General features: G+C 48.6%; 1 protein-coding gene across 1 annotated transcript; it reads right to left on the minus strand.

Moving 5' to 3' along the window:
* On the minus strand, positions 1-27,855 carry LOC104315720 (alpha-2-macroglobulin-like protein 1). Its single transcript, XM_069806736.1, has 36 exons — positions 27,602-27,855; positions 25,239-25,425; positions 24,751-24,913; positions 23,931-23,983; positions 23,592-23,612; positions 22,036-22,189; positions 21,524-21,608; positions 20,846-20,966; positions 19,913-20,030; positions 18,700-18,809; positions 18,177-18,347; positions 16,637-16,861; positions 16,443-16,506; positions 15,782-15,927; positions 15,477-15,626; positions 14,407-14,604; positions 13,639-13,726; positions 12,857-13,010; positions 10,780-11,008; positions 10,300-10,423; positions 9,998-10,119; positions 9,524-9,575; positions 9,062-9,145; positions 8,493-8,669; positions 8,091-8,172; positions 7,315-7,471; positions 6,262-6,336; positions 5,884-6,055; positions 5,235-5,449; positions 4,721-4,936; positions 4,212-4,327; positions 3,446-3,536; positions 3,089-3,157; positions 1,780-1,882; positions 1,026-1,067; positions 1-179 (listed from the first exon to the last, which is right to left on the minus strand). The coding sequence occupies exons 1-35, from the start codon at positions 27,853-27,855 to the stop codon at positions 1,027-1,029; spliced, it is 4,587 nt and encodes a 1,528-aa protein (XP_069662837.1). The 3' UTR covers positions 1-179; position 1,026.
* Positions 27,856-27,895: the final 40 nt, after the last annotated feature.

Genomic DNA, 27,895 nt, shown 5'->3' on the forward strand with positions numbered 1-27,895 from the left:
TTCTAGTCTCCTGACTTTTAATAAGATGACAGGCACAGTTTGAGCCTTTCAGAAACTAACTGCTCAGCAGGAAATTTCAAGTATTTTCTCTTTGCTTCTCATCTCCACGTGGTGGCTGTTGGCAGGGGTGACAAAGGACTGACGGACAGAGACTGCAGAGGATGGGTCTGTCCCTGTTCCTGTGAAGACAACAAAGGACAAAAAAATCTGTGGTCCTGAAGTATTAAAACTATCCACTGGGAACTCAAAGGGGTTTTTGCACCTCATGACAAAACGGGCCCACCAAACCATCAAGGACAGGGCTCTCTCTGACTCTACCCATACAAAGCCTACAGCAGAATCTCCACTAAGAGTGTGGGGCTTGTGGCAGGCATCCCAGTGTAGGGCTGTGTGTTCCCACAGGTGATTCAAGAAGCAGGTGTTTTTCTCCATCTCATGGGCTGTGGGCAAGGAAGCATGCAGATGCAAGCAAAGTTTAGAATAGGAGCAGGCACTGGTCAAGTTCAAGCTTTGCCTTTGCCCAGCCTGGAAAGAGGACGGGCAGGTTCCGGTTCCCTAGCACAGATCAGAAGCCAGGCTGAGACTGTGAAAGGCTTGGCACGGAAAAGGAGTCAGGCCCTGCAGTAAAGGTGAACGTGGCGTGTTGCGTGCACAGGGCTGGAGGGCTGTGGAACTGCAGGGAAAGTGCCAGGAAAAGGAACTGTGTTGACTTGAGGAAAGTATATTTGATGCAAAATGCCAGGACTGGTGGTAGGACTTGGGAAAGGCAGCCCTTGTTTTCTGTAACGTACCTCCAACTCTGCCATGAGCTGGGCACCTCCAACATTCCACTTCAGTTCTTCCTTTCCCTCAGTTTAACCACTAGCATACAGGAACTCACCCTTACTTAACATTGCCAATCACTTCCTATCCAGAACCTGCAGTCCGGCCAGTTTCTTGACCAAGGGCCCTTGCCCACATCTCCCTCCCTCTCCATACTCTTCAGGACCATGCCTGTGATGACAAAAGTGGTGTTGGGCCCTCACCTCACTCGCATGGGGCACTGTAGCTCATCACTGCAGTTTCTTCTGGAAGATGAGAAAAAGAGTGCTGGTGAGATATACTTGCCAAAAACTCACTAAAGCAACCCAGCATTGTGCCTTTGTTTCTAGGAGCAGCATTCCCTCAGCTTACAGGTCATGACTCCCCTCCACTGTGACACATGAAACCACTGGTATGTGTCAAAAACTAGTGTGTGCAGCTAGTCCAGATTCACCCAAGTCATGGGGCTTGCGATCTTTTAAAGCTGTAAGTCCCAAACAGCTCCATTACAGTTATGGATTCCTCACTTTCTGAAGCAATAACAATCTCTGACACGTTTCCAGCTTTTCCTCCCACTTAGGACCCCAGAGAACAGAGGACAAGTTGTTTTCAGTAACATTCTTCTAAGAGGGGCCTCACTCTTCTAAGCCATCCCCTCTCTATAGTCCCTCTGCCTTTGCTGCCTCCCACAAAATGAGCGTACAAAAGCACAGCTCTGAGCTCCTTGCTCCCCTCTTGTTGGGAGAGTTAGACCCTAAGTGGATCTACATGCCAACATCAAGCTTGCAAGTTCTGGGACCAAAGGAAGAAGGATCTACCATTTTGAAACCCAGGAGGGCGAGTCCATCACTAGAGAGCTTCTAAGGGGCAGCTAGATAAACAAGTCAGGGGTGGTATTGTCTTAGACTTGACAACTTCAGAAAATGTCTTTCCGGTGGTACCTTTGGGTGGTTTCTGCAGTACAGCATCTGAGCTTACCTGGCATGTAGTAATCGTAGACCTTGATAGTAGCTGGCTTACGATCCTTCACTTGCATGTCCTGCTGCACCAGCAAAGTGTAGGTATGAGGCTGTCTAGTCAGCTAAGACAAAGAGATGCAAGGATTACAGCCAGAACCAAAGTCCTGTAAGACATCCCTTCCACCTGGTCTCACTCAGGCTCTGTGGAGACCTCACCACTATGACAGATCTGTTCTGCTTTCCAGTCCATCTCGAAATATCTTTTACTTGACATTCTGTGGCCGTCTCCCATTTTTTTGTCACCATATGTAACTCAGCTCATGAGAGACATCAGACCCACAGAGTCAATGTGCATTAGGTATCTAAAGGTAGCACTGGTGTTCCCAACCAATCCCACATTCCCATCCAGCTCTGCTCTGAGCTCCTTCATGCATCTTGCCTCAGTGGCTACTTTCTTATACACAGCCCCATTACATTAGCTCTTATTCTCCAGTCTCACACAACCCTCATCATTAAGCAGACAAATGCAAGGTGTGGATGGTAGAAGTTATGTGACCTGCTGTTGATTGGGTTCTACCTTGTGCTACCTGGCAGCCTGAACTGAAATCTTTCTCTGTGCTGCCTTTCTGCTCTGTGCTCTAGATGTAACGAAAGCAGTGTCTCTGCAAGCCTAATGCATCCACATGACAATAACCTGCTTACAATGAGGCTAGCTTAGCTCAGCTTATTGACAACTGGGGATGAAGAATCACAGAAATGTACAAGCGCTTCTCGGAAATTCTGAAGTTTTTAAATTCCTGCCAGGTCTTGTTTCTGATGCTGTTTAGGTATGCATGTAGCTGAAGGGGTTGTTAATCTGTTGCTTAATGAGGCTGTGGAGCGAGCACTGCCGCTCACACAACCATCTGGTTTAATTTCGAGTGATCTTGGCAAACTCCATAAGCAATCTTGGATGCTCCCTACTACATTCAGGCTGCTTAAGGGCTTTCTAAGGGCTTAATTTACAAGTTGGATACTACTACTACTCCCCAATCCTGATCAGACACTGTATATGGACTTTGAACAGTCTCTGAACAGTGCCAACAGATGTAGGCTTAACATCAGAGTTAGCCTCATTTCACTTGAGCCGCCCTGTGTACGGGCTCTACTGCTGAACTACTGCAGGCTGACACAACACACTTCTCCAGGTCAGCAAATGTGGCTGGTATGCAGGAACAACAGCTCTGGATACTTAAAATACTAATAGAACCAAGATGCAAGAGTAAGCCAAAAGCTATCTGCCAGTCCATAGTCCTTTTAATAATGAAGTTAGCCTAAATTCCACTTACTTCCTCCAGGTAAAGAATGACTCGGTCAGCTTCACTTTCAACTTTCTTCACTAAAGGCATTTTCTTTAGCTGAAAATAGGGGGAAAAATGTCAGAAAGACTGTAAAAGAAAGCAGAAATATTCAGGGATATTTGTCCTTGTGAGAACATGGGAAAAATGTTCACGTGGCCAAGGAAGCTCTTGGGGTAGGGGAAGGCAAGGTGTGGCCTGGAAGAGACTTTGGGTATAAAGATTTCTTGGGAAGAGAGGAATGGTGTTTCTCTGCCCACAGCAATGATCACAGTTCTGCATACAATCCTGCATGATGGACAGCCATCACTGTTCCCATCCCAGCTGGACACAAACTCGCGGTCTCACCTCTTCCAGTGAACCTGCCACGGGGCTGTATCCAGACAGCAGCTCCACTTGGATCAGGACCATGTTGGTGGACACACGGTTCCCTGTGTAGCTGCAGCAGGAACCCAGGGGACAGCACTAATGTTACTTTCTGACCCATGATCTCCAGATACTCCAGCCCAGCTTTGGTACTCAGGTGGAGGAATCTGCCTTTCCTTCCAGTGTTTCTCCTGTAAGCATACCTGTTCCTGTACAGTAATAGATCTTTGTGCTTCCCCGATCTCTCTTTCAATTATGCTGAGCCAAGGAGAATAAATTCCTTGGAAGGCTTCTGGAGTTACCTTCTCTAGGCATGGCAGGGAATATCACATCCTCCGCCTGCTCCCTTGGCAGTTCTGTCCCAAGTCAGGCAGGGGTACAGCAGAGGAAAGTGGAGTGACAGTCAACCAGGAGCAGAGGGAAGACTTAGGGATAAGTGTCAGCAGTCAGTCCCACATGACCTTCACATCATTAGTGTTTTGAGACCTAGTCCTAGAAGGGGGTGGGACCCATAGACCTTGGGAGAACTTGTGGTGACTGGCATGATAATGAGATAGGACTATAGCCTGAGCCATCCCTCTGGGGCCTGGTACCTTTCACCCAACTGAAGATACCATAGTTAAATGAATGGGGACATCTTAGCACTTGGACCTCATGAGTGAAGGGAAAGCCTGGCCAGCAAGAGACTGGTGTGGTGCCAGAAGCCTCTTAGCACAGAGGAGGCAAGGGACAACTGAGTGTCTCCTACCGAGCATGAACGGTGACAGGGAACTGGGTGGCGTTGGGTGCGGTGCACTCTGTCTGCACAGACATGGCAAAGGTGACGTCGGTCCTCAGCGGAGGGATGTGGTACCGCAGAGTGGCCTGCCAGGACAGAAAGAAGCTAGTTTGCAGAGAATAGCAGGGGTTTTTTTGCTGGAGAGTATCCTTGGCTAGTGTTTGGCTGCTGCCTGCTGTCTTGCATGGGTGTAAGAGAAAACTATGTGGCAGAAGCAGAGGGTCTGCTAGTGCACTGCTCCTGGTAGTGCTCACTGGACTTCTTGGAGGAGCGGTACAGCTCTGACTGGGTGGAGATGATCCAGATTTCATTTGGGGAATTGCTGTTGGATCCCAGCTACTCCTACTAGCCTTGAAGCCCAGATTCTTGCAAGTCACTGCAGCAATCTGTTTTCAGTGTTGGCTCAATAGCAAGGTGAGAGGTCCCCTGGCTTTCAAGGTTTTTCCCCAGACAGACCTTTTCTCCCTGGCTGGGCTTACCTGCAGGAAGAGGCACCCATGGCCCTGCACATGCACGGTATAATCTTGGGGAATGGCTGGCAGCTCCACTCTCTGCAGCAGGAGGCGATTGGTGTTGTCTACTTTGAAGTTTTGGCTGAAACCCTCAGAGGAGAGAGAAGCCTGAAGGTCAGGGCCATCCTTGCTGAAAGTCTTGGTTGCATACAGGGCTAGGGCTTCCAGAGCAACCACTGTGTCCTGAGGAAAGAGACACACATTGGGCAGAATAGGATCCCTGCTTCCTATGCATGCCCAGTCCTTAGACTTTCCCTCCCTCATACTGCAGCTAGAGCACAATAAGTGTTGAGCTTTCCCCTTGGACTTTTAGCATGGGATTAGCTGAGAAGAATACAAATATTCACCTTTTCCCAACTCCCAGGAACTGTAAATCCATAAATCTTTTTTCTTTTTTACTATAGGCTGCGCTAGAACTCACTGCTCTCACAAACCATAGCTGACGGCAGGTTCTCTGATGATGATGTCTCAAGGGGATTACCTGGGTTGAAGCAAAGCCTCCATAAGGGTTTTGCTGCTTGGTGAGCCAAGACACAATCTGGGATGCCTTTCTGATTTCATCTGAAGACAAACTTGACTTTGAAAGGTGAGCCATGAGGATACTAGAGGTCAATTCCACATCAACAGATGGAGCCCGATACCAATATAGGGAGTCTTCTTCCTGTTTTGACTGTTGGCTCCAGAATATTTGGTCATCTAGAGGTGGAGTGGGAACACTTACGGAGTGTGTAGATGTATCTAATGACCTTAGAGTCCTGCAAAGCCCCTGTGCCTAGGTACTGAATGAACATGTGCATTGGGACAAGATACAGAGCCCGCCACACCCTGCTTTTCCCAGTAAAATCTTAGGCCTGCAGGCTGGGAAGGAGCTCTACAACATCCATGAAGCTCTCCTAATTTGAATGACTGTGAGACCAGGACTGTGAGATCATCCATAGAGAAAAGTCTGTCTCACTGTATGGCTATAGCCTGTGACAGCTTGGCAAACAGAGGTTATCTGAGCCTTGGGCTCCCCACAGAGCTCTGCCAGTGCCCCCCACTCCTGCCCGCCATTCCCTTGGTTGTTCAGCCCTCGGATCCCTACACAATTCTGCCAATGGCCCTCTCTCCTGCCCCACAGTCTTTGGTACCTGATATTATGGCGGCATTATCCAATCTTTTGAGGATTTTCTGCCTGAGGGCCTTATCACCTGCTACTGCAAAGGCATTTGCAGCTAGTGCCAGGCTGTAGAGGTTGGAACTGTCAGTATCAGCATCGACCAGGTCCTTTATACATTTCAGAGCTTTCCATACAACTGGGTCCTAGGATACAATTGAAAGCACACCGGTTGCTGGCAGGGTGTATAGGAGGGAATGCAGCCTTGATGTGTGCAGAGGAGCGTGGAAACAGGGACAGGACACATGGGGAGGAAACTGGTAACGTAGCCCTGCATGCACAAAGGCAGAGCATCAGTGCCCTCCCTGCCGAGAGGCTGCACACAGAGCCCACCCCTGCTGCCGATACTCACGGAGCGTGGCATCCCTGAGTGTATGAGAGCTGTGATGATCGCAGAGCTCAGCCCCAGTCCTTCCTCCACTGCACCCTGCAGCCACCGCAAAACAGAGAAAAGGAGGGCTGCTGTGAGAAGGGAGAGCGAGAAGTTTTCCAGTGCCTTCTGGTGCCTGAGCAAAAGCCAGCACAGGCAACACTGCTGGTCCTATTCCTTCTGCTAAGGAGGTGCCAGGGCTCGTATCTACTCTTGCAGGTCTTGCTAACCAAAGCACTTCTCAGCCATGATGCCCCAAGCTCCTCTGGGTAGCTGACTCTCTCCCTCTGCTGAACACCTTCCCCTTTCCCCTCCCCTGCAAAAGATTTTCAGCAGCAGATTTCAGTGCTGGGGAAAGTGATGTTCCCACAAACCTGCTGTAAGGTGGCATCTGACTTGAGGGCCAGGACAGTGGCAAGGGTATGGAGGAGCAAAAGAAAAGGTATCTTTTGCAAGGGGAAGTGAAAGGTACTGTTCTCTTCACTTAGGGGATTAATTATCTGAAGTCCTATCCACCGAACTACTGCTGGCTCGACTTTGGTGGTACTCTGTGTGTGTCTCTGCATGCACAAGTGCTGTGTTTCTGAGTGTATAGGGCACATCCATGGCAAGGTGAATCTCTCATGAGTGGCTGCCATCAGTTTCCATTCACTCCATTTCTGACTCTCTCTGTACAGGGGGGGAATTCAGACTGAAGGAAGAAACGGCAGCTCAATAATGGGAAAGGAAGCTAAACCAGTTTACCAAGGGAATAACACACAGCTTGAAAACTTTTTTTTGAGGCATGTATTAGCTTTTGAGATGGGGCTAGGGCAGGGCACTGGTTCAGTTCCCATGTGCATATCATCAAATCCAAACCTCCATCATTTGTAACTTGAAAAAGTGCCACCATGACTAAGCACAACCTTGAGTGTCACCCAAGGGCACATCAGAGCCCCCCTCATGCAGTAGGGTTCATTTGTTCTTGGCACCCAAATTGGGCCAGAAAGTGAAGGAGTTCTGAGGTACCTAATGAAGAGCCAGGACATGTCATACCATCAGACCATTGTTGAAGAGCTTTCCCACACTCTTGAAGCAGCCAGATGGAGTCTGACTTTTAATCAGGGCATTGGCAGCATCCTTTATATTCTGCTCATCTATGTGGATGAAGTCCCGGGCTTGGCTGAAGGTCTTGAGGACAAGGGCAGTAAGCCTAGAGCCAAAGAAGGGAGAAGAAAATCAAATTGAACCAGTCGCTGATGCCCATCTCCAGTAGGAGACAGGACTCTCTGTGTCTGCCACTATCTCATCCCTGGAGAAATACCAGTAGGCCAGATCCTCTGTGCAGATGGAGAGTTGGAAGCAATGTACATGAGTTAGATGCTCTTGAAGCTTGAGCTCAGGTCCATTTGCAGCAAGAGAGAAAAAATTCACTGACAGCTCAGTGCTTCCTCCAGACCTCTCCCAATTCCAACAGGGTGCACTTGTGTGATTTAGAGCCAGGAGGGCTGATATTTAGTGAGCTCACTCAGGCCCCTTTCCTGATCCTGTTTGGGCACAAAGCACTCTGGAAAACCTGGAAAGAAGGTGTCTTTGCAGCCAGGTTTTCAGAATCAGCCTCGCTTGGGGTGCCCAAACACAAACAATCAAACAGGGGTACCTAAAGTCAGTTCATTGGCACGGTTCTCTTCCAAAAATTCTCAGGAGCAGTTACTATTCAAAACTCCACACCTCCAGACTCCCTCAGTTTCTCCAGACCAAAATCCAAGCCAGCTTGAGCCTGACCAGGTCAAGCTGTTGTTCCTCAGCTGTGTTTGGCTATCTCTGCTTACCATGTATTCCCTGGCTCACTTCCTTCCCCAAAGGCACTGTATGAGCCATCTGCGTGCTTGTACAGGAGTTGCCGCTGATATCCTGTGGGAAGAGGCTGGGGGTAGTGAGGATGCTCTGTGTCCATCGTGTTATCAAGGTGACAACCTGCCCCGCCAATCCTGCTGATCGTTATAGAGAACGTTGTCTCCGAGGAATTCAGCAAAGGGCTTTCGGAGGGGTGCCATGTATCCTTTGTTCAGCTGAGACACAGCAGCCTGATTTACATTGCTGTAATTCCCACGGTGTCAGGCAAGTGATGCTGCACAAATCTCTTCAGCACCTAGCCTCTGCTGAGATCCCCACCGCACAGCCTACTGTAGTGGACGTTACCAGCTTAATAACATGTCTAGAAATCCACTCACCACTTTCCAAATAGCCAATTGCCTTCTGTTTGATTTCTGGAGTCAGTTGTCCTGTTTCTTCAAGATATCGTGTGATAAAGACATTGGGGGCAAAATGAACCATGTTCTGCTCACCACAGCCACTGGACATCTGGAGGAGCTCATCTATGTTGTCCAGTGCTGTCCCCAAAATGTCACCTGTAGGACAGAACAACAGCTTTGGGAGCTTTACATATCCTTGCATGTAAAAAATTTCTGATCTCACCGATTCTCCAGATAACCTGCTAAGACTGGTCTCAGTTCACCTCTGCTCACACTGGGGTGACTTTAATATCTATAGAGTCCTGCAGGAATAGTGATATGGTACTTGTCTATCTTTCCCTTGGCTGGGTGAAATGATAATGTCCATCTGGCCCAGTATCACTTGTATAAGAGAGATGGGATGCTTCTCTGGAGGACTTAAGGGCCCAGTATCACACCTCACTGTACACATTCCCTCTTGTTACTCTGCTAAAGCAGACATGGCGGCACCAGAAGAAAAGACTCCTGCAGGGAAAAATCTTACTTGCCAAGACCCCCCTAAATCTCACCTAAGAAGGAGATGTGGGCTCTCTCCGACCCAAGGACCATGTTCTCCGGCATAGTGAAAGTGATTGTCTCTGAAGCTGAAGTTCCTGCAAATGGAAAAAGCATCAGAGCAACAACGGGGAGAAGGGAGATGGCAGACCCACAGGCTTCCCCAGGAGATGGTGTAAACAAGGCTGGGATCACTTCATTGGTTGGTGAAACCAGCATTTAAAAGAGAGGATGACACAGAGATCAGGCCACCCACTGATTAGTGACTGTGATGTGGTTAGGCAGTACTGGGTGGAGCTGAATGGCTTTGCCTCCCCATTAAAGCTCCAAAATCCCTGACTTTCCCCTCCCCATGCACCTCCAGATAGTCCTAGAGTTGTTCACATACCACACTGCTTTTTTTGGTCTCCTTGCTCTGTGCGCAGGTACAGCCCCAGTGGTAATACAGCCCCTGTCTCTGGGGTACCTGCACCTACCTTTAGGGCACAGGAGTGAGGTGTAGGTCTTTTCCTCCAGCAGCCCCTCTGCCTGGTGGGAAAAGCCTGGTCAGCTCCAAAGGGAGAGCAGTAAAATGAGATAGCAGCTGCCCAGCACCCCACCTTCATGCAAGCAGCTTTTCCATCCTCATGGGCCATGCAAAGCACCTTGCACAGACAGTAGGAATACACGTGCCGACAGCGAAGTTTCACTGGAAGGCAGGTTTCTAAGCTGCTACCTGACCTCTGCCCCCGCTGCCCTGCCAGCAAGCAGTTCTGACATCTCTGTCCCATCAAGTGGAGGTGCTTAGCTCATGCCCCGACACAACCTACCCTTAGAATCACTCCTTGATCAGCCTCCCTGAGAAACGTGCCTACCTGCCCGGCCAACTCTCCCTTCCCAGAGCCACCCGCTCAGCCGTTTTGAGCTTGACCCAGTTCCAACCTCGCCAGGACTCCGAAGCATTCTCTGACCTTCACCAGCAGGTGTTTAACCACTGTGTCCTTCCCTCCAGACTCTGGCACAACAGCTGTATTCTCAGTGCAAACATCTTCCTGCTCCATCACCTCAGCAGTGACAGTGAAATTCACCTTCCCTAAAGAACAAAACATCAAGAGGCTGGTTGGCACATCCATGCCTACGTTGTAGTTTGCTCAGCCTAAGGCTGGTCACTCATGCTTTTCGTAATAGCCTACTCTCCCTTCCAACCCAGCTCTGGTTTCCTCAAGCAGCTCTGCCAGTGCCTCCCACTCCTGCCCCTCCCTTGTCCCCTTACCTAATTTTGTAGCCTTCAAATCCCAGGAAAATGTTTTTGCTGAATCAGGACACAGACAAATAGTGAACCTGACATTTGCATGCACAAATTCAAAATCCCTGGAGTCCATTAGGCTAAGCTGGAGCTAGAGGTGAAACAAAAGTGAGTGTAGGTTACAGAGCTGCTGCTGTATTTTTCCTTTCAGCTCCTTTCCTTTCAGATCCAAATGTCAGTCAAGCCCAGAAGCCCAGGGTGAGTATGATGATGGCCCTGTTGCAATATCTGTGGGACACCAACAGCCCACGGACATCGCAGTCCTGTACGGTTGAGCTTATGGGGAGGGATTGACAGAGATGGCTCTGCATGGGGCTTTGTGAAGAGCTTCCTTGGTGTTTTTTGCCCAGTGCCTGAGGAGGCAGCCCCTTGTCTGGGTCTCTATCAGTGAAGGACCGTTACCACACATCCCCTTGCCCAAAAACCATTCTGGAGGGAGCCACTCACCACCATGCACTGCTTCAGGTAGCTGAAGACTTTGACTTTCAGGGGAAATGACTCTCCCCGGAAAACAGAGTAGGGCAAGGTGGGTTCCACGAAGAAGGGCTTGAAGCTCCGCAGGTTGGTGGTCTCTGAGATTCCCAACCCATGGCTCACTGAGGTGCAGAAGGTCATGGCTCTCCAGTCTGTGATACTGTCAGGTACTGTGACAGCTAGCTCAGCAACCCCTGAATCACTGAGGAGAAAACAGAGTGGAAGGGGTTGTCCCCATCCCTGTAAAGATTTCTCTTGGGAAGACAAATGCAGAAGGACTATGAACTGGAAGTGTGTGTGAAGGTGTGGAGATTCCTATGAAGTAGGACAGAGGTATGGGAAGGATAGCAAATAGGTGGGCAAGGAAGGACTGAGAGGCAAACGCAAAACAGAATTTGCTTCTGGATAGTGTTGCACCTCAAATTCTTGTTTCGTGTGGGCACACAGGGCTCCCAGGGATCCATGTTATACACCCAGCTGTGCCAGGGAGTACTGTGTGACACTCCCACCACACTCCCACTCAAACTCCCAGCCACAGCCTAGCAGTCATCATTATAAGGGTCACTTACAGATCTGCATACACAAACCAGAAGATGGTCCCTGCCTCAAAATAGGCATAATCCAGCCAAATGAGATGGAGAGGCAGAAATCCTATTTTACAGGTGGAGAACATTGGCATGTGGGAGAATTAAGAAAGCTGAGATGTATGAATAAGGGGAGACCAATGGATGCTGCATAACTTGACTTTAGCAAAGCCTTTGACACAGTCTCCCACAGTATCCTTGTAGCCACATGAGTGTGGACTGGACAAGTGGATGGTAAATTGAGCAGAACATTCGCTAGACCACTGGGGAAAAAGGATGGTTATTGGTGACACAAAGTCCAACTGGTGGCTGTTTACCCGTGGCATGCCTCATGGACTGATACTTGGGCCAATACTGCTTAATGGCTTTACTAATGACCTGGATAATAGGAGAGAGGACGTCCTCAGCAAGATTAGCAGAGTAATCTTGCTATGTATTGGCAGACTACCTTGTTGGGGAGGGGTTCCTGATACGCTGGAGGGAAAGGCTGCTATTAAGAGGAACCTTGACAAGCTGGAAAAATGGGCTTGAAAATGACTAGATTCTGTATCTGGGATGGAATTATACCATGCAACAGTACAGGCAGCTAGTAAGCAATATTGCAGAAAAAGAGGTGGGGGTCCTGGTGGATAACAAGCTGAGCATGAGACATCTCATGTGCCCTTACAGCAATGAAGGCCATCTACTTCTGGACTATATTAAGATGACTGCAGCCACTGGGTTGAGAAAAGTTATTTTTCCCCTGTATTCCTCCATTGTGGGACCACATCTGGAGTACTGTGTCCCATTTTTGCCTTCCAGTATAAGGAAGATACTGATATATTTGAATGCATCCAGTGGAGGACTACCAAGATGGTCAGAGGGCTGGGACATTTGATATACAAGGAATGGCTGAAAGAACTGGGGTTTTCAAACTTCAGAGGGAAAGGCTAGGGGGAGACCTTTTAGCTTTCTAAAGCTACCTATTGAGAAGGTGTAGACACATTGGAGCCAGTCTCTTCTGAGGTGCGTATTGATAGGATGAAAGGTAACAGACACAAGTTGGAACATGGTAAATTCTGACTTGTGATAAGAAAAAAAAATAACATGAGGGTGGTCAAACACTGGAACAGGTGCCCAGATAGTCTGTGGAATCTCCATCCTTGGAGATCTAGAGAACTTGACTACAACCTGATCTAACTGGACCTGCCTTGTGCAGGATGTTGAGCTACAGACCTTTGGAGGCCTCTTCCATCCTGTAGGAGTCTGTGATTTTAAGTTCCCCGGGATCATTTGGAAAATCTCAAGCAGAGCCAGGAACTGAACCAAACCTCCATTGTCCTTATCCACTTCTTCACACCTCCATTTTCTTTGTTGTTGTTTCACAGATGGAAATAATGCCCCGGCTCTGCTCCTGCCCATTCCCTCTCCATTATGCCTCATAGGAGGTCTGGATCCATGGGGGGCCACAGCCCATAATTACTTACTTGATGGGAACCAGAGTCCAGATGAATGTCTCTGGAAACCAGGTACGTACTGGCCCTGCCTCGCTACCCAGCTCAATGTGCTCTGACTCAGCACGTTCAACAGCAGCATCTGTTTCTCGGTCCGAGTTGTCCAAGTCTGCCAGCTTGCCATAAGCTATTGGGAATACAAGCATTCATTCAAAGGCAGAGCAACAGTGAAATCAGGATAGAGTTCAGCTGAGAAAAGCTCAACTCTCCATCCCTCCCACTCCCACTCCAATCCCCCTTGTCCTCTCCAAGGTGTCCTCAACCTCATTCACTGTTGTCTTCCACAAGACAACCCAGGAGACCATGTGAATTCCAGTATGTGTGTGCTCCCCCATGAGCAACTCTACCTGCTCACACTTTTGCTCTCAGTCCCTGCAGAAAGGCCTAGATACTGCACAGTGCCAATCTTGGCTCATTCTCTGGTTTCCAGCAAGACCTTTCTTAGTCTTACAGATGTTCCTTCCTGAGACAGCTGCCTCATTTCCCCCTTTGACCATATTATCTTCCTGCCTGCCAGCAGAAGCTTCCAAGCAGGTTCTTCCTATGCAGCCACCCCTCTGCCCCTCCAGTGCACTGGGGACACACACACATGTCAGGACCCTTCCCCTCTTCCTGTGGTGCACATCTCCTGTGCAACCTCCCACTCATCTCTGGAAGCCATCCCCAGTTCCTCAGCACACTGCATGTTCAGCTGCCCTTGTGCAGCCTGTATGTTACCCGTGATTTCCAAAGAAACAGGATAAATCGAGATGTACACATGTAGTCGTAGTAGTAAGCGGTCTGAGTGCGGCACTCAATTGGAGACTTGATTTTAAGGCTGGTTAAAAACGTTAGACCTGAATTCTGGAGGAAAGAAGGGGAAAAAAAGAAGGTAGATTTCAGTGGAGGGGGTGGTGTGTCTGAGGGTCTGTCTCTGCCCCCCACCTCCCAGTATATCGGCCAACCTGTGTTGCTGCACCTCAGCCTGACCTGCGAATTTGTACAGGGAGAGAATGTAGAACCACCCTGCTCCCAAAGCCTGGTCCTGGCCTCTCACACCAAAGGAGGCTCTCTCCAGTCAGGATTGTGGGGGTGACCGCTCGCATGTGCGTGCCCACACATAAAGTCATTATTTTGGCACCACAGTTTGCTGCCCACCCTAACACAGACTTGTTCTCATCTTTCACCTGCTATTCCTTTCTACTATTCTTTTCCTCCTTCTCTTAGGTGCTTTGCTTTTCCAACCTCCAATTTTCCCTGACTCAGGCTGACAGTCCCCTCTCCTTCCAACCCCTAGAAAGTCTGAGGGTCTTGAGCTTGGGATAAATAGGGAGCTGGGTTCTAGGGATCTGCCTGATCGATTGGAATTTATCAGGCTGGGAGCATGGAGTGTCAGAGATCTCTTAGTTCAGAAGCTCGGCAAATTCAGTACCCAAACTTGCCAGCATTTACAGGAAAGACAGTCTGTGAAGCTGCCCAGTGCTGACCTGGGATACAAAGGGGCTCAGCTCTGATATTTCAGGTTTTCTGGAAATTAGATTTACCTTCAGCACTTCATAAACGTCTGGTTGGGACACCGCGTAAGTGTATCTGTCGTACATGAATGGTGGCATTGTTTCTGGTGGAAGGGTGGTTTGAGGGGAACTGATGATTTCTGGGCTCTTGTGGATAGAACAGTAGTCACTGTAAGAGTCTGTGAGGGTCCTGGGGTGCTCCTGAGTATAACTGAACATATTGTACACCTGTAGACAGAGAATGAAAACAGTACAGGTCAGTCTGAGAGGTGGGAAGTTTTTCATTTCTATCCAGAGATTTTCTGTGACAGCAGAGGCAGAGCTTGGATCCTGCCTGCCACGAAAGCCCAGCCCCAAGGTTTTTTGAGCTTCATGGAGAGCTTCTACAAGTTTTAGATGCATAGCACCAGAGATGAACACAAACCCCTCTGGGGTATGGCTGCATAGCTGTGGCCACTTCCAGCTCATAGATTGTACCTGTGAACTCAATGCATATAGCGAGGACACCTTTGCTGTAAGAGTCATTAGATGATAGCTTCTTGTCTGACTGAAGGCACATCCTGGATCTACCCAGACAGTGTCAAGAGGCAATTCAAGGGTCCTTAGACCCAATGCACCCCAGGTCTAGAGGCGAAATGAGACCCTTCCACTGCCAAGTCACCACTTACAGCCCAGTCTGTGAATGGAAGGACTGGCTGGTTCATGTGAGCTGGAACAAAGACATGGAGCCTATCACACCTTGGGCATTTTTTTTAACATAACTGTTTTTTTTCAGAGCATTGCCATGAATTGGTGTGGGAGATGGAAGTCTCTTGCCATCTGGCTGCCACTGTGGCAAAGCACTCTAAGTTTAACAAGGATGTGACTTTGGGCTGCACTTGGGGATGACAGTGGGTCATTCTATTACATCCCTCCATAGAGACTGGAAATTTTGACTGGTGTTTGATGTTGGCCTTCATTTTTTTCTCATTAAACCATGTCCTGTCCCCATTCAAGTACTTGTTGGTATAGCCACTGTGCCTTATTAACCAGTGCATGCAATCAGATACTCACAAGGCATCTCTCCAATACTAGCAAGGCTCAGCACTAAAGTCACTCACACTATCCTTGGATAGCTCAGCCTCTGGCCTCAGGAGAAGGACGCTCTGGTCTACAGCACGGATGCTACATAAGGAGCCTGGTGCAGCCTGCAAATGGAGATGGACAGCTGATCCTGGGAGGGCCACTGTGTCTGAGAAGCCAAGCTTCACCTGAAACAGCAGAAGAAAAAAGAATGGAAGACATTGACAGAGGAAGGGAAGGGGAGACTGTAGCTACTGGATTCTGCTGGACATCTATTGACAATTTGCAGTTAATTAGCTACCCTCCAGCCTACCTGCCCCCTTATGTTTTATGCACTACTTACATGGTTCCTGAAGCACTTGGAGACTTTCAGACTGAAGGTGTCAGCTGCCACTTGTCCCTCAGGGAAAGCAGTGTAAACAAAGAGGGTAGCCATGGGTGAAATGAGGTCAATGGGCAGAGTGACATTGAAAGCCCCACTATACTGACCTGAAGGAGGAAGGAGAAATAGAAAAAGTATAGGAAGAGGCAAGGAAGTCTGTCTCCAAGGATTACAGCAGCAACATGCTCATCCTCTATAATACTTCTGTACAGTTACTTGGATAAAAACTGTTCTGCCTTCCTTCTGGGGAGGCCACAGCTAGACCAGGATGTAGGTTAGTGCCATTTTGTAGCAGTGACCTTATATCGTGAGGGATCTTGGCAACAGTGTGCACTTTGCACCTGAGTCCAGCATAAAGATTCTGTGAGTTTTCTTGGAGGTCTCTGATAATTCCTGCTTGGCAGATAAACTCTGACAATTTCATCATTTGATCAGGAAAAAAAAAAAAAGGGAAATTAAAAGACTGAAGAAAGATAGCATATTTGCCATTTCCTCTTTACTTTTTGTGCCAGATCTGTTGTTTCCTGTTGGTCTCAGATCTCCTGTCTCTCCTTCCCCATTTAGGCTGGAAGGGCTTTCCTGTTGGGTCCTTAATCTGTTTCTGGTATTTAGATGCTCTTACCTAACGGCGGAGCAAGAAATACTGTTGTTTGGCCGTGATGCACAAGGGATCCTCTGGCCAAAACCTAAAGGGTAATGAAGAGAACAAAGGGTTGCTAGTGCCTTTACTCCACGTCTCTGGGCCAGCAAAGAGCCCTGTGCTCACACAGACCTGTCACAAAGCTGACCTCATTGCCGGTGCTGCCCTGCACTCACCAGGTGGTAGAAGTCTGCTCTGGCAGCGCCGTCCCCCAGCTCCGTGGCTAGGATGCGATAGTGCACGGTGACTTGCTGCACTTCCCCGCAGGGCAGCATTGCCTGCACTGGCTGGATCCTCACAGAGCTGCGGCTGGATGAGTAGAAGGCCCTCAGTGTGAGGGATGCAGTGCCATAAGACACTCTCACATTTTGACCCCCTAAGTCCTCCGGCTGGGTCTTTGCCTGTGGCACAGAAAAAGTGGCTCAGTGTCTGAAGATTTCTTACAGCTCTCCCCATGCCAAAAGGCTGACTGGACAGTGGGCTCTGAACTCTCCCAGGGCAAGGTAAGGTGTCTATTTCCACCTAAGCCAAGCTCAGTCAGCCCCTTTCTGTGGAGCCTGGCATTGCCCACCCCACTGTGCTCTGGGATAACTACCACCCAAACAGGAGGCAGGGAGCTGTATACTACTAGGGCTTGGGCTAGAGCCTGAACTTTTGCAATGCTGCTGCTACCCCGGGAGCAAGCCAGGTTGTTAGACTGTGTAGAGTAGCTTATTAGTCCCTGGATCAAACCACTGAACCCTTTGCTTCTGTCTGGTATGTGTATGGAAAGTATCAGCATGGATCTGCCCTGATAATGTATTTCACTGTTCAGTGTTATGCCACTCGCATGCTGTATTTCTTTTAGCACTTTCCCTGATCCATAGGGTAGAGGTGGCAGGGGACAACTGAAGATCAATAGCCTTGCTTATCTTTGACCTATGATATTAACATCTTGTGGACTTCCAGCAAGGCCAAGATCCATCATCTAAGATACTGTATGCACTCTGATAAAGAGACAGGGCTTGCCTCAAAGTGTCTTGACCTTGAAGTTTAGATAGGACCGGTATTAGAAATCTACCCCTACAAGCAGACAAGAGAGCCTTCCTTGTTAATGGGAAAGCAGATGAAAGCTTTTCTCTGTCAATTCCCTGTCAGTGGCATCCCTATTTAGCTCCTTACATCCTGGTTACCTGCTCTGCTCCAGACTGGCTTGCAGCAACTAATTCCTTACTAGCCTTCCTTCTTTCTCTCCTAAGTTTTCTGCCTCTTATATCCCAGGCTTCTCCTAACTCTTATTCTAAGAGGAAACCTAATGCAAACTGGTCACTGATGTTTTCTTCTCCACACGTATTTTCAGATGCTTCTTCCTTAGCTCCTTTCCTGTCTTCCTCTTCTATACCATGTGGGAGTTCTTCCTTTGCTCTCTTGTCCCTGCGCAGTCCCACAAAGCTCTTTTCACCTCAGACAGAGGTGCTATGTTGGTAGACCTCAGTCACAACTTCACGGGGCCTCTGTCCGCTGCCCCATCTCTCATCACTGACTGCTAAGGGACTGTGTGGCACCAGGGGCCAGAACACTGGCTCTGCTATGGGCTATTCGTCTTGCCCTAGATCTGTCACTTCACTGCTCTGTGCCTCCATCTCCCTGGCTATACCAAGACAATGACATAGACTATAGGTCTGAGGGATGCATTGCTTAGTGCTGGCCAAATCCAATGTAATTATTGGGCTTAACCTGTAGCAGAACTTTACTGCTGTTGTCCCATGCTGACGTGTCTAAGGTGAAAGAGGCCATCCCAGTATCATCCGTAAAGTAGGTCTTGGTCTGCTTCCTGCTACCATGGGACACTGTAAGAATCACCTCCTTGTTCTTCAGGTGTGTCCCATTGGTACTTTTGAGTTCCAGCTGTAACGACGCAAAGAACAGTTAGAGAACTGGAGGCCTCAGGACTGAAAAACCTACCTCTCATTAGAAGTCCCAGGTCCCCTCTCTGCAAAGGGACTCGGTGTGAAGTCTAACTCCTCCAACCCCTCCCCATTTCTGCAGCAGCCATCTCATCTGGCAAAGCCATGTGCCTATCCTGTGGTCACACCTTTGGATTACCTCTTGGTAGAGGTGTCAAAGGAGAGACTGGGACAGAGGACTGTGTTAGCAGCTTTAGGCAGCTCAGAGCAAGGGGACCCCTCAGTACTTCTGTGCCTGCCATCTCCTTAGGCTCAGCTGACGGGCTTTCCATGTTTCTGCCCTGTTCACTTACATTTCCATAGTAGGGAGCTCCTTGCTGATAGTAGTAGCTTGTTCCCCAGAATTGGAGAGTTGTGATATCAAAAGTGACCTTGCAGTTTTCAGTGGTATTGAACTCCACGCCTAGGAAAGACAGGAGGTGCACGCAGGTCAATATCATGCGTGTGAGCAAAGGCAGCAAGACTGGATGGACTGAGGTAAAGGGTGGACTGTCACTCATAGGGGATTGTAGTTTCTCCATGTAACTTCAGGAGTCATTTAACACACCCACTTCGCAATAGTGCCTCCTACATTCTGACCTGCTAGAATGACAGCAGTCTTCCAGGAGGTCTCTGCCAGACAGTTCTCAAATGCTCTTTCTGACTTTGTTTAAGATGGTCCTACTCATAATTAATTGTCCACTTCCATTCTCCTCCCATTCTCACAGCAGAGTCACTAGAAGGCAACATTTTTCCTTGCCTTCACCTTATTAGTTTACAGTCTGCTGTCTTGTCATGTGGTGCCCACCTGAAAGCAGTGCAGTTGTTTGCTAAGTGAATGTGTGTGTCACTGCTTTCAGCAAGGGGCTGCAAACCATTTTCTTGTAAGGAAGGATTTGTAAAATTTTGTAGGAGAGGAAACCTTACAGGATGGGATATTTAACAGTAGCTCTGGACAAGTAGCCTCGTCTCCCTGTTTGGGACATAGAGGTAAACCTGACAACGAGCTATTAACAGCACACACTCAGGGCCTTGGTTATCACTGGTTGCTTTGAGTATCTCCTCATTCCGGTGGACTTTCCTAAAGTATGGTTAAAGAACAAAAGAACCTGGCCTGGCCCACCCCTGTGCACATTTCTACTGTGACTAGAACATGATAAAAAGTAGCTCTTGCCCATCTCTGCCAAGCCAAGGTGACTGTCAGAGGTGGACTGGCCACAACAGCTTGTGGAGGAGCAAGCATGCTGGCAAAGCCCATCCTGCAACTGGGAGAACTCTCATGTCCTATGTGAGTCAGACCTGGGTGGTATGGTATACAAGAACATCCATGCTGCTATGGTGGTCCCAGGGAAGACACAACCCTCTGAACACTTGATCCCATGGGAGCCAGTGCAGAAAGCTCCAGTGGTTTGATAGGAAGACACAAGGATCCATAAGGAGTCTTAGAGATGAAACCCCAAAGACAAGCATGTTGTATGAGTGTAAAGTAAAAGATCTTCCATGAAGTGTAGAATCAGTTTTTGCTACCTGTTCCACTTTCTTTCAGAAAAGCCACAGCTTCCAGGTTGAAATCATAATTGTCACCGCGCTTCTGGTGGTAGATCTTAATATCCACCTCAGTGGCAAAGCAGCCATCCTCGTTTGTCTGGGGATGTGAAATTGTATCTGTTAACCAATCATGAATGCGTTAATCCCTTCTACAGTGCAGATCAAACCCAAGGCCCAGAAGTCTAAAAGTGCATGACTAAGACACTTGAGTTAAAGGAGCAACTCCTACACTGGCATGAAACACTTCTTTTCTGTGGAGCAGTCACTAATAGGAGATGCTGTTTCACATGTGTCTCATCTTTACACACTCACTCATGTGCCAGTAGCAAACATGAGTTGTCATTTCTCCCTGACAACATGATTTCTTCTGCTAGGGCAGGATTTATCTTTAAGATATGTGCTGGGTTACTTAAAAATATGTAAGCAAATATAGATATGTTCACTGAAGCCTAGAGATGAATGAGTAAAGTCTGTGCTGAACTGCAATTGCTTTCTTAGATGCAAGAGGTAATTTCTGTGTCTCCAAAACACCTGTTTCTAGGAAAGAGCACATAAGTGTTTACACCACATTAAAAGGTGTTACTAAAAAGCATCCAGTGGAAGTGAATCATGTGGATAGTGTTTGCATTTTTTGTTGTCCTGTTGCAATACCTGTTTTGTAGGCAAATCTGCAGTAGTTAGCTTGCCTACAGATGCTTCTTCCTTTGAGTGCATCTAAGTGCAGTCAGAGAAATCACTGAGAGGGGCTGAGTGCTACACTGGGGAGTTAAGGACGTATCAGTCATTCATCCCTGAGCAAAGAGCATGCTGCTTCAATAGCTAACGTCTGTCCCACTCCTTCCTTTAGTATTCTTCCCTGTCTTTGCCCCGTTCCTCTCTTTTGCAAGAGGAATGGTTTTCCCATGTGCTCACCTTGCCAGCGTAATCCTTACAAATACTGCGCTTGGCTTTGGAAGACTTCCAATTATAGCGGATATGTTTACGGCACACCACAGCCTTCACAGTACCTTGGACTGGTTTCCCATACGTGTACCTGGCAAACATAGCAGAGAGGACTTACATTCACATACAGAAACTGGTTCAAGGGTGAATAATAACAGTTTTAGCCTGTGGTTTGCAGCTATACAACCCAGCAGCCTGCAGTATCTTCATGGTTCATGAGTTCAGCAGAGGTCAAGAAGTTAAAATGACTGCATCAGATTGAGGCAGAAGGCAGTGGTGGGCGAGTTCTCTCCAAGTCAATGCTAGTCCCACCAGGCAGTGCTAGGGGACGTTGTGCTGGCTACAAGTTGAGTCATTATTCCTTCCACACTGGTATTAATCAATGCAGCAGAGGTACTGTATTGTAGGGCACATGCCTCACTGAGGGGATCCACTGCTACACTTTCAAACTCACAGAGAAAGAAGTGGGGAGAGAAAATACAGAGAAAGGTGAGAGTCCAGGAGAATTCCTTAGCAAAGGATGCCAGGCTACCAGACTTTTGGGGTGGGGGGTAGGGTTGTCAGAGACTATTTTGAGCTCAGTTATTGATAGCTGTGCAGTTTCCAAACCAGTAAGAATGCACCTTCTGCCACGATAAGTCAGCTCACATGCCACAGACGTGGAGACGGAAGTTCTCCTCCAGGATGGTGACCACCTGAGGCATCTGGATGGAGACACTGAATTTGGGCAGCACTGTGTGAAAGCAAGAGAAATATAATTCAGTGAGAATAGAGAGAGCTCATTTGTTCCAATCCTCCCTAAACAGTTGTTCACAGAAAAGAAAGATCTGCTTTCATTCCCTGACTATCAGCACAGGGCCTAGGAGCAATGTACCAGCAGCCCAGCCAGGAGAGCGTGGTGGGAGCAGACAGCTCTGTCTCCAGAGTACAGCTGTAGGACAGTGTCTCAGTCCATCCTCAGGACACGGGGGAGGAGAAAGCCAGGGGGGCCTGAGTGAAAGCCAGTGATTATACCTACTGGCAGGCAGTTGGACAACTCAGGTGCTAGCACAACCAGCACAGCTGTTCACAGCTGCATGGCCAATTCAGCTCTGTGTGGGAGAGGAGTGCTGGAGGCAATACATCTTTCTCTGCTGCTGTCAGCTCCCTGAGACTCTTACCATACTCCTCTACCCTGAAGGAATGTGCGCGGTCAGGCATTTTGATGGTGTACTCTCCAACCGGTGCTTCTGCAGCCAGAGGGAAGGACAGATCCACAATGCCTCCCACAGGTGTAACGTTCAGCCACTGTGCAATTCGGTTCCCTTTGGGGTCCTGCATAGGTAGTAGTAGAGAGTAGTTATTTCCCAGTGCAAAAAGAGACTCTTTTGCAGGATGTCCAAGCTACCACAGCATGGTCTGAGCACATATCCTCTTGTCCTGAGACGCCCAGTCTATGACACAGCTACAGTGCTCAGGTAAGTCCAAGCTCGAAGAAGATAAGGCTTTTCTTCCTGTCTCATTGACAAAGTCAATCTATCATATTATTGCTCTCTGGTGGCACTGCCATCTCACTGGCTGCTGCAAAACTGTGGTTTACTGCCTGCCTGTCTCACTAAGAGAGAGAGGTGGTCCCTCTTAGAGACCCCTGTGGTGATCTGAGCTGGCATAGCCCCCAGGCCACTGTGGAGAAGGTCAATCCTGACAGCACATGCTGCCTAAGGCATGAGCTACTTGGGAATGATTACTGGGGAGTCTGATGTCTTGAATCCCCAGGAAAGTCTGGGGAAATGAGTCCAGGACTTCATGCAGGGGACCATGACGCCCAGTATAGAAAGGAGGATATAAAGACCTGGGATGCAAGGGTATTTGGAGGCTTTGTTGACTGTCATGGTCAGTCCGTGCCAAACAGTGTTCTCCCACTGTTGGTTCTTGGGAGCGCAAGATGCAGAACTCTGGCTATGGTCACACTGCCCAGCCAGGAAGGACTTAGCAATGAGTTGATGGGTGCTTTATAAACATATGGAACAAGTAGGAACTGTTGTTTGAAAGGGTGAAGCTGGATCAGAGTACATTTGTATAAACTGGCATAAAGCATTGCACAGGTGTCTCAGAAACCATGTGTTTATGTATTGATTGCTTGGTGGGTATGGCATGCAAATGTGCATTAGCTACTGCCAATTGCTAGTTGGAGCTGTGACCTCTCTGCATGGGTTATTACAAACTCCCCACCGCTTTCAGGTATCTTTCCTCAGCTCAGGTCCATATTTTACCTGTAATATTGAAACTAAATTAACAGATTTTAAGAACAATAACCTGAAAGCTGCTTTAGGAAGTTTCTCTAGCTGTGTAGCCACAACACTAACAGGTCAAACTTTTATTTTCTGTATGTTAAATGTAAAAGTCTCCTTAAAGAAACTTCAGGATTTTTACAAATTTCCAATTCACAGGCTAAAGGGACTAAAAGTCCTATGACCACTCCAGAAAAGTTTGCTGGACTGGTTTTCAGTGGCACCCATCCTTTACTGCAGGTACCCCTGTGTGATCGGTATCATGACACTGTGCTGCCAAACTTGTGTGGATACTAAAGGAAGGACGGGCAAGAAGTCGAGGACTGTTCCCATTCATTCTGAGGTAACTGGCTTTCTGCACCCATATTTTCCCACTGTCATCTCCAAACCTTTGACTTCCCCACGGTGAGAAGAGATCACCACTTCCAGTAAAGGAGGTGCCTTACCTTCAATTCCACCAGGCGGTGCTGTGGGGAGGAAATAACAGTTACTGGCAGGATGCTTTCACGTAAATTACCATCCACCTCCCTGGCATTTTTTTAATCCCCCAACCACCCATGAGTCAGTATTCCCTAAGCAATTCCCAGGGACTGCCCGTCACCCAACGTCATGAGCAGCTCCTGCGTTGCAGGCGGTGCGCAGCGCTGTTTGTAAGCACCAAAAGCGACACTGAGACTAGCCCTCCACAGATGGACCACCTAGCTGGGCCAAGCACTGATCCAGAAGTCATGGAGGCAGCCCACAGCGTTTTCAGACTTATGAAGGTTTCTCCCCTCTTGACTTACCGTTTCATTGCTGGCGATAAAGTTCTGATCCAAGGTTACAATTCGCAACATGACTATAGAGCAAAAGAAAAACAGGACTGGCTGAAAAGCAATCAAGTCTGTTAATAATAATAAGAACGGATGGCTAAGAAAGATGTGCCCATATGCTTCCCTGAGAAGGTGTGGGCGGCAGCTAGAGCCATCCACTCCTGGGCCTGTGCTCAAAGCCCTGCTACGAGCTGGCAGCCTGCTAGAAAAAAAGTGGTTAAAAGAGGCAGTGTGGGGTTTCTGGGAAGGCTGGCTGTGCTGGTGCGAAATAGCATTTTTCTGGACATTGGAGCTGCGGTGGGGCACTCGGCCTTGCCTGCAGTGAAGGTCATGCCAGTGGAAAACGAGGAGAGGCATGGGGCAAACAGCTGTACCCTGTGGTGGTCTGAGCTGTGCTAGGCCAACGATGGGGCCTGCAGGGCCGTGATCCTCCTCTGAGGAAGTCTGAGGGAGAGAGAGGGATTTGGGGCACTGACAGACTGTCATGGCTTTGACTGGAGCAATCATGAATATGACACAGTGGCATCTGAACCTTTTCTCACACTTCAGCCAAAACACACAAGCCCTGTTCCCACCGGCACGCTGTCTGAGTATGGGTAGTGCTGGAGAAAGCATGCGCCATGCTGAGGCAGGAGAGAGGTACCCCCAGATCCCCCAAAGCCTAGAAGGGCGATGAAGCCTGTGACCCATCTCCCTTGCAGAGCAGGTCCCGCTCCAAGCGCTAGAGGCTACTCCATATTTCGTGGCCTGAGGACCGCTCTTTCTCTCACAAGACTCGGCATTCTGTCCATACCAGTCTGTCCGGGTTTGTACACAGGTTTGTCTGTCTGGATAAAAGTCTTCTTGTCTGCGTGCGTGATTAGGACTTTCTGTTTCTTCTGAAACTCTGAGTCGGCCTCCAGGACCGTGATAACGATAAAAGCCACTTCATCAGGGTTTCCAACAGGATGAGGGACCTGCAGGCATAGTTGTAACCATGATTCAGGGTGGATACCCAGGCTTTTGGAATAACGATTATGATACTGCTTTTATATTGCTCCAGTTCTTCTTGCCCTGAAAGACCTCACCGTACTTTCCAGAATGTTTTCTAGAAGAGTAAAATATCAGTGGGGCTACACAGCAGGAAGGACACTGGCAGACCTATACAGGCTGAAGCAGAAGATTTAGTGCTCGATTAAGATGTCCCCATGGGAAGACACAATTCTTTGCCTTCCTGCCCAGCAAGAGCAGAACTCATGCTCTACCCACCCTATTGACAACCCTTGAAAATATCTTCCTCACCTGGAAGCTTGTGCAATGAAAGAAGGTGAGCTGAGAGATGGACTGAGTGATCAGAGTCTCATTCCCAGCTCTGCTTTGCAAGGTTACTGTCACATCAATTGGGACTGCTTGCTTTCTGCTGAGCTGGAGGCACACTGTCTCTGAGAAGGGGTAGTACAGCTGAGATGGTATTGCCACAGCATAATTTCTATTAAAAAAAGAAAATTTAAAAAAAAGTCAGCTGAAACTGATATTCTAAGAGGACAGGTTTTGACCATATGATTTGGGTACCTCCTAATAAGACTTCTGGTCTCTTCATTCCACTGTCACAATGCCAGTGGGACAAGATCACGCCGCTCTTCTCATCTATAGGTACTGCAGCCATTAACACTGAGTCTGCACTACATGCTGCACGCACATGTAAAAAGATAAAGTCACTGCTTCCAAAACTGAAAGTCAAAATCAGGTGAAGAGCCCTCCCCACATCACCCAAGGGATCAGCAGCAGAGCTTGGCTACATTGGAGGTTTCCTGAGACTTCAGCCTTTTCACGGAACCACACTACATATCACCACCAGTGTGCTTGGTTGGTTATCTGCTTTCTGTCCTATCAGCTAGTCTTGGGCTCAGAACCAGTGCCATGCTCACGGGACCCAGTGTCCCAGCTTCGTGTCCCAGACACAGAGTGTCTCTCAGCTCCTGACACTCCTGTCCTCCTTGCTCTCTTATGTCAGATCTCACACCTCCGTGGCTACTCTCACAGCTGCGCCCGTGGATAACATCAAAAGCTGCTCATATTGGCGGGGTTTTTTTCATCTTATACTGCCCTGCAGCAACTAGGACCAAAGAAAAGCCAACATTCAAGCAGGTCTGAAAACCCTTATCACTGACTCCTCCTGCTTACTGCCTCTGGACAGGTTCAGCCAGCGGCATGTTTTGCGGCAGCGGGAGAGCAGGGACTGGAAAGATCAGAACAGCAGGAGGCAGGAATGTGACCTGCTGGCAGTTCTTAGCTGGAGCTCAGCACCCTGGCAAGAGGGAGTCAAAGTCCCACTGGCCAGGAGCCTTGAGTGCTTTCACACTTGAGCGCTGCCAAGCTGCCTTGAGCAGCTTGTCTGCTGCTGATATGAGGGGATCGGATAACAGATGCCAATGACATTTTGATTTTCCTACTTAAACTGACTCATGGCACCTCTGCCCTGCCACTGGGCCAAAAGATGGGATGAGCACTAAAGACTCACTGCTTGAACCTCCCATACCACCCTTGCTCCCAGTGGCCCTTTACTCTGGAACATTTTTTTATACCCTTTTGATAATTCATCCCTTTCCCTTGCCTTCTGAGCTATAAAAGTACGAGGCAGCATCTCTGAGGCTGTCATTCAAGGATCCCAAGAGCCAGGCTGGATTACTTTCTCATGAATCTACAAAAAATATTGGTGTACAGGTGGGACAGCAGAGAGCCTACTGAAGCAAGCAGTATTTCCATAAAGCAAAGCTTCATGCTGAAGGTAACAGTGGGAAACAGGTAACAGTCAAGCACCATTTGAAAGGGAGCTGTGTGAGCCTATGGAACACATCCTAGAGGAAGAGGCTGTACTCCCACTGGCAAAGATTTTTAAAACTAGACTTGTGCATGCCACACCACATGTGGCAGGAGGGAACCCAGCGACATATTTCTCACTGTAACATCTACTGTTCGAGCACAGCCATGTTTCTGTTTGCACTTATGCTATGGCTGCAAAAGCAAAGGCCTTCAAAAAGCAAGACCAAGTTCACAAGCCAGTATATCACAGCAGTGCCTGCTGGAACAGGACTTGCATTCCTGATAAAGTGTATGAAGAAAAGCAGTGCTGGGAATTGTCCTTGACAGAGGTCTGAGAAAAGGCATGGAGGGAGCAGACGGCCAGTCAAGCCAGAACAAACACACTGCTTTACAAAGAGCATCCCTATTAGATACCTTGGGCTCATGTTTGCCCGGCTCATAAAGGCACCCAGCTTTGTCCACTAAAGATTTAAATGGTGACCTATGACTCTGGGGAGAAAAGCATAGCCCCAAAGGAAATACATTCTGGAGCACAGCAGGAGATGTGAGATGTTGGCAGGTCAGAATTAAACATATGCAGAAAGCTGGGAGAGTTGCTCTGCCTGAGTCCTTGCAGAAATATACAGTCTACATGAAAAGCACTAAAGGGAGAGCCAAGTAGTAGGGGAAGTGTGGGGGGAGCGCGCATGAGAACCAAGTGAAACCTTGGGAATACGAGAAATTATGCCTCTCCGGAAAAGCACTCCTGGTCTTAGGACTTCTGTCCTGTTTCTGTCCCACCACCACCCCCTCAGGATTCCCCACAGACCAGAGTGTGTATGCGAAGCAGCTGAGGTTCTTACAGTGTTGCAGGCGTTCCAGCTGTGCTAGGCAGGAGAAGGATGCTGCCACACAGGAAAGCGATGCTCCACATAGCTGATTGCAGGTCAAATCCCTCCACAGAAAGCTTAGCCTCTCCTCTGTCCCCACCTCGCCCCTGCTTCTGCTGTCTTCCTTCTTCCCTCTCCCCCTCATCCAGAGCTGAAGGACTTTGCAGCTCCTGCCCTGACAGGGTGCCCGTCTCTCTTGGCTTCGAAACCAAGAAGGTGGAAATCATGCTGCGCATGGCTGGGGCTGGGATGTGGGCGGGTGGAAGG

The sequence above is a fragment of the Haliaeetus albicilla genome, chromosome 19 (assembly GCF_947461875.1).
Source record: "Haliaeetus albicilla chromosome 19, bHalAlb1.1, whole genome shotgun sequence".
In the NCBI taxonomy this organism is placed as follows: domain Eukaryota; kingdom Metazoa; phylum Chordata; class Aves; order Accipitriformes; family Accipitridae; genus Haliaeetus; species Haliaeetus albicilla.

Excerpts from the sequence above, each read along its gene's own strand:
- LOC104315720 (XM_069806736.1), bottom strand. The coding sequence starts at position 27,855 with ATGATTTCCACCTTCTTGGTTTCGAAGCCAAGAGAGACGGGCACCCTG. Across the intron at positions 6,056-6,261 it reads ACTCAGGGATGCCACGCTCC|GACCCAGTTGTATGGAAAGC; the intron begins GTGAGTATCGGC and ends ATTGTATCCTAG. Across the intron at positions 4,328-4,720 it reads ATGGGTGCCTCTTCCTGCAG|GCCACTCTGCGGTACCACAT; the intron begins GTAAGCCCAGCC and ends CTGTCCTGGCAG.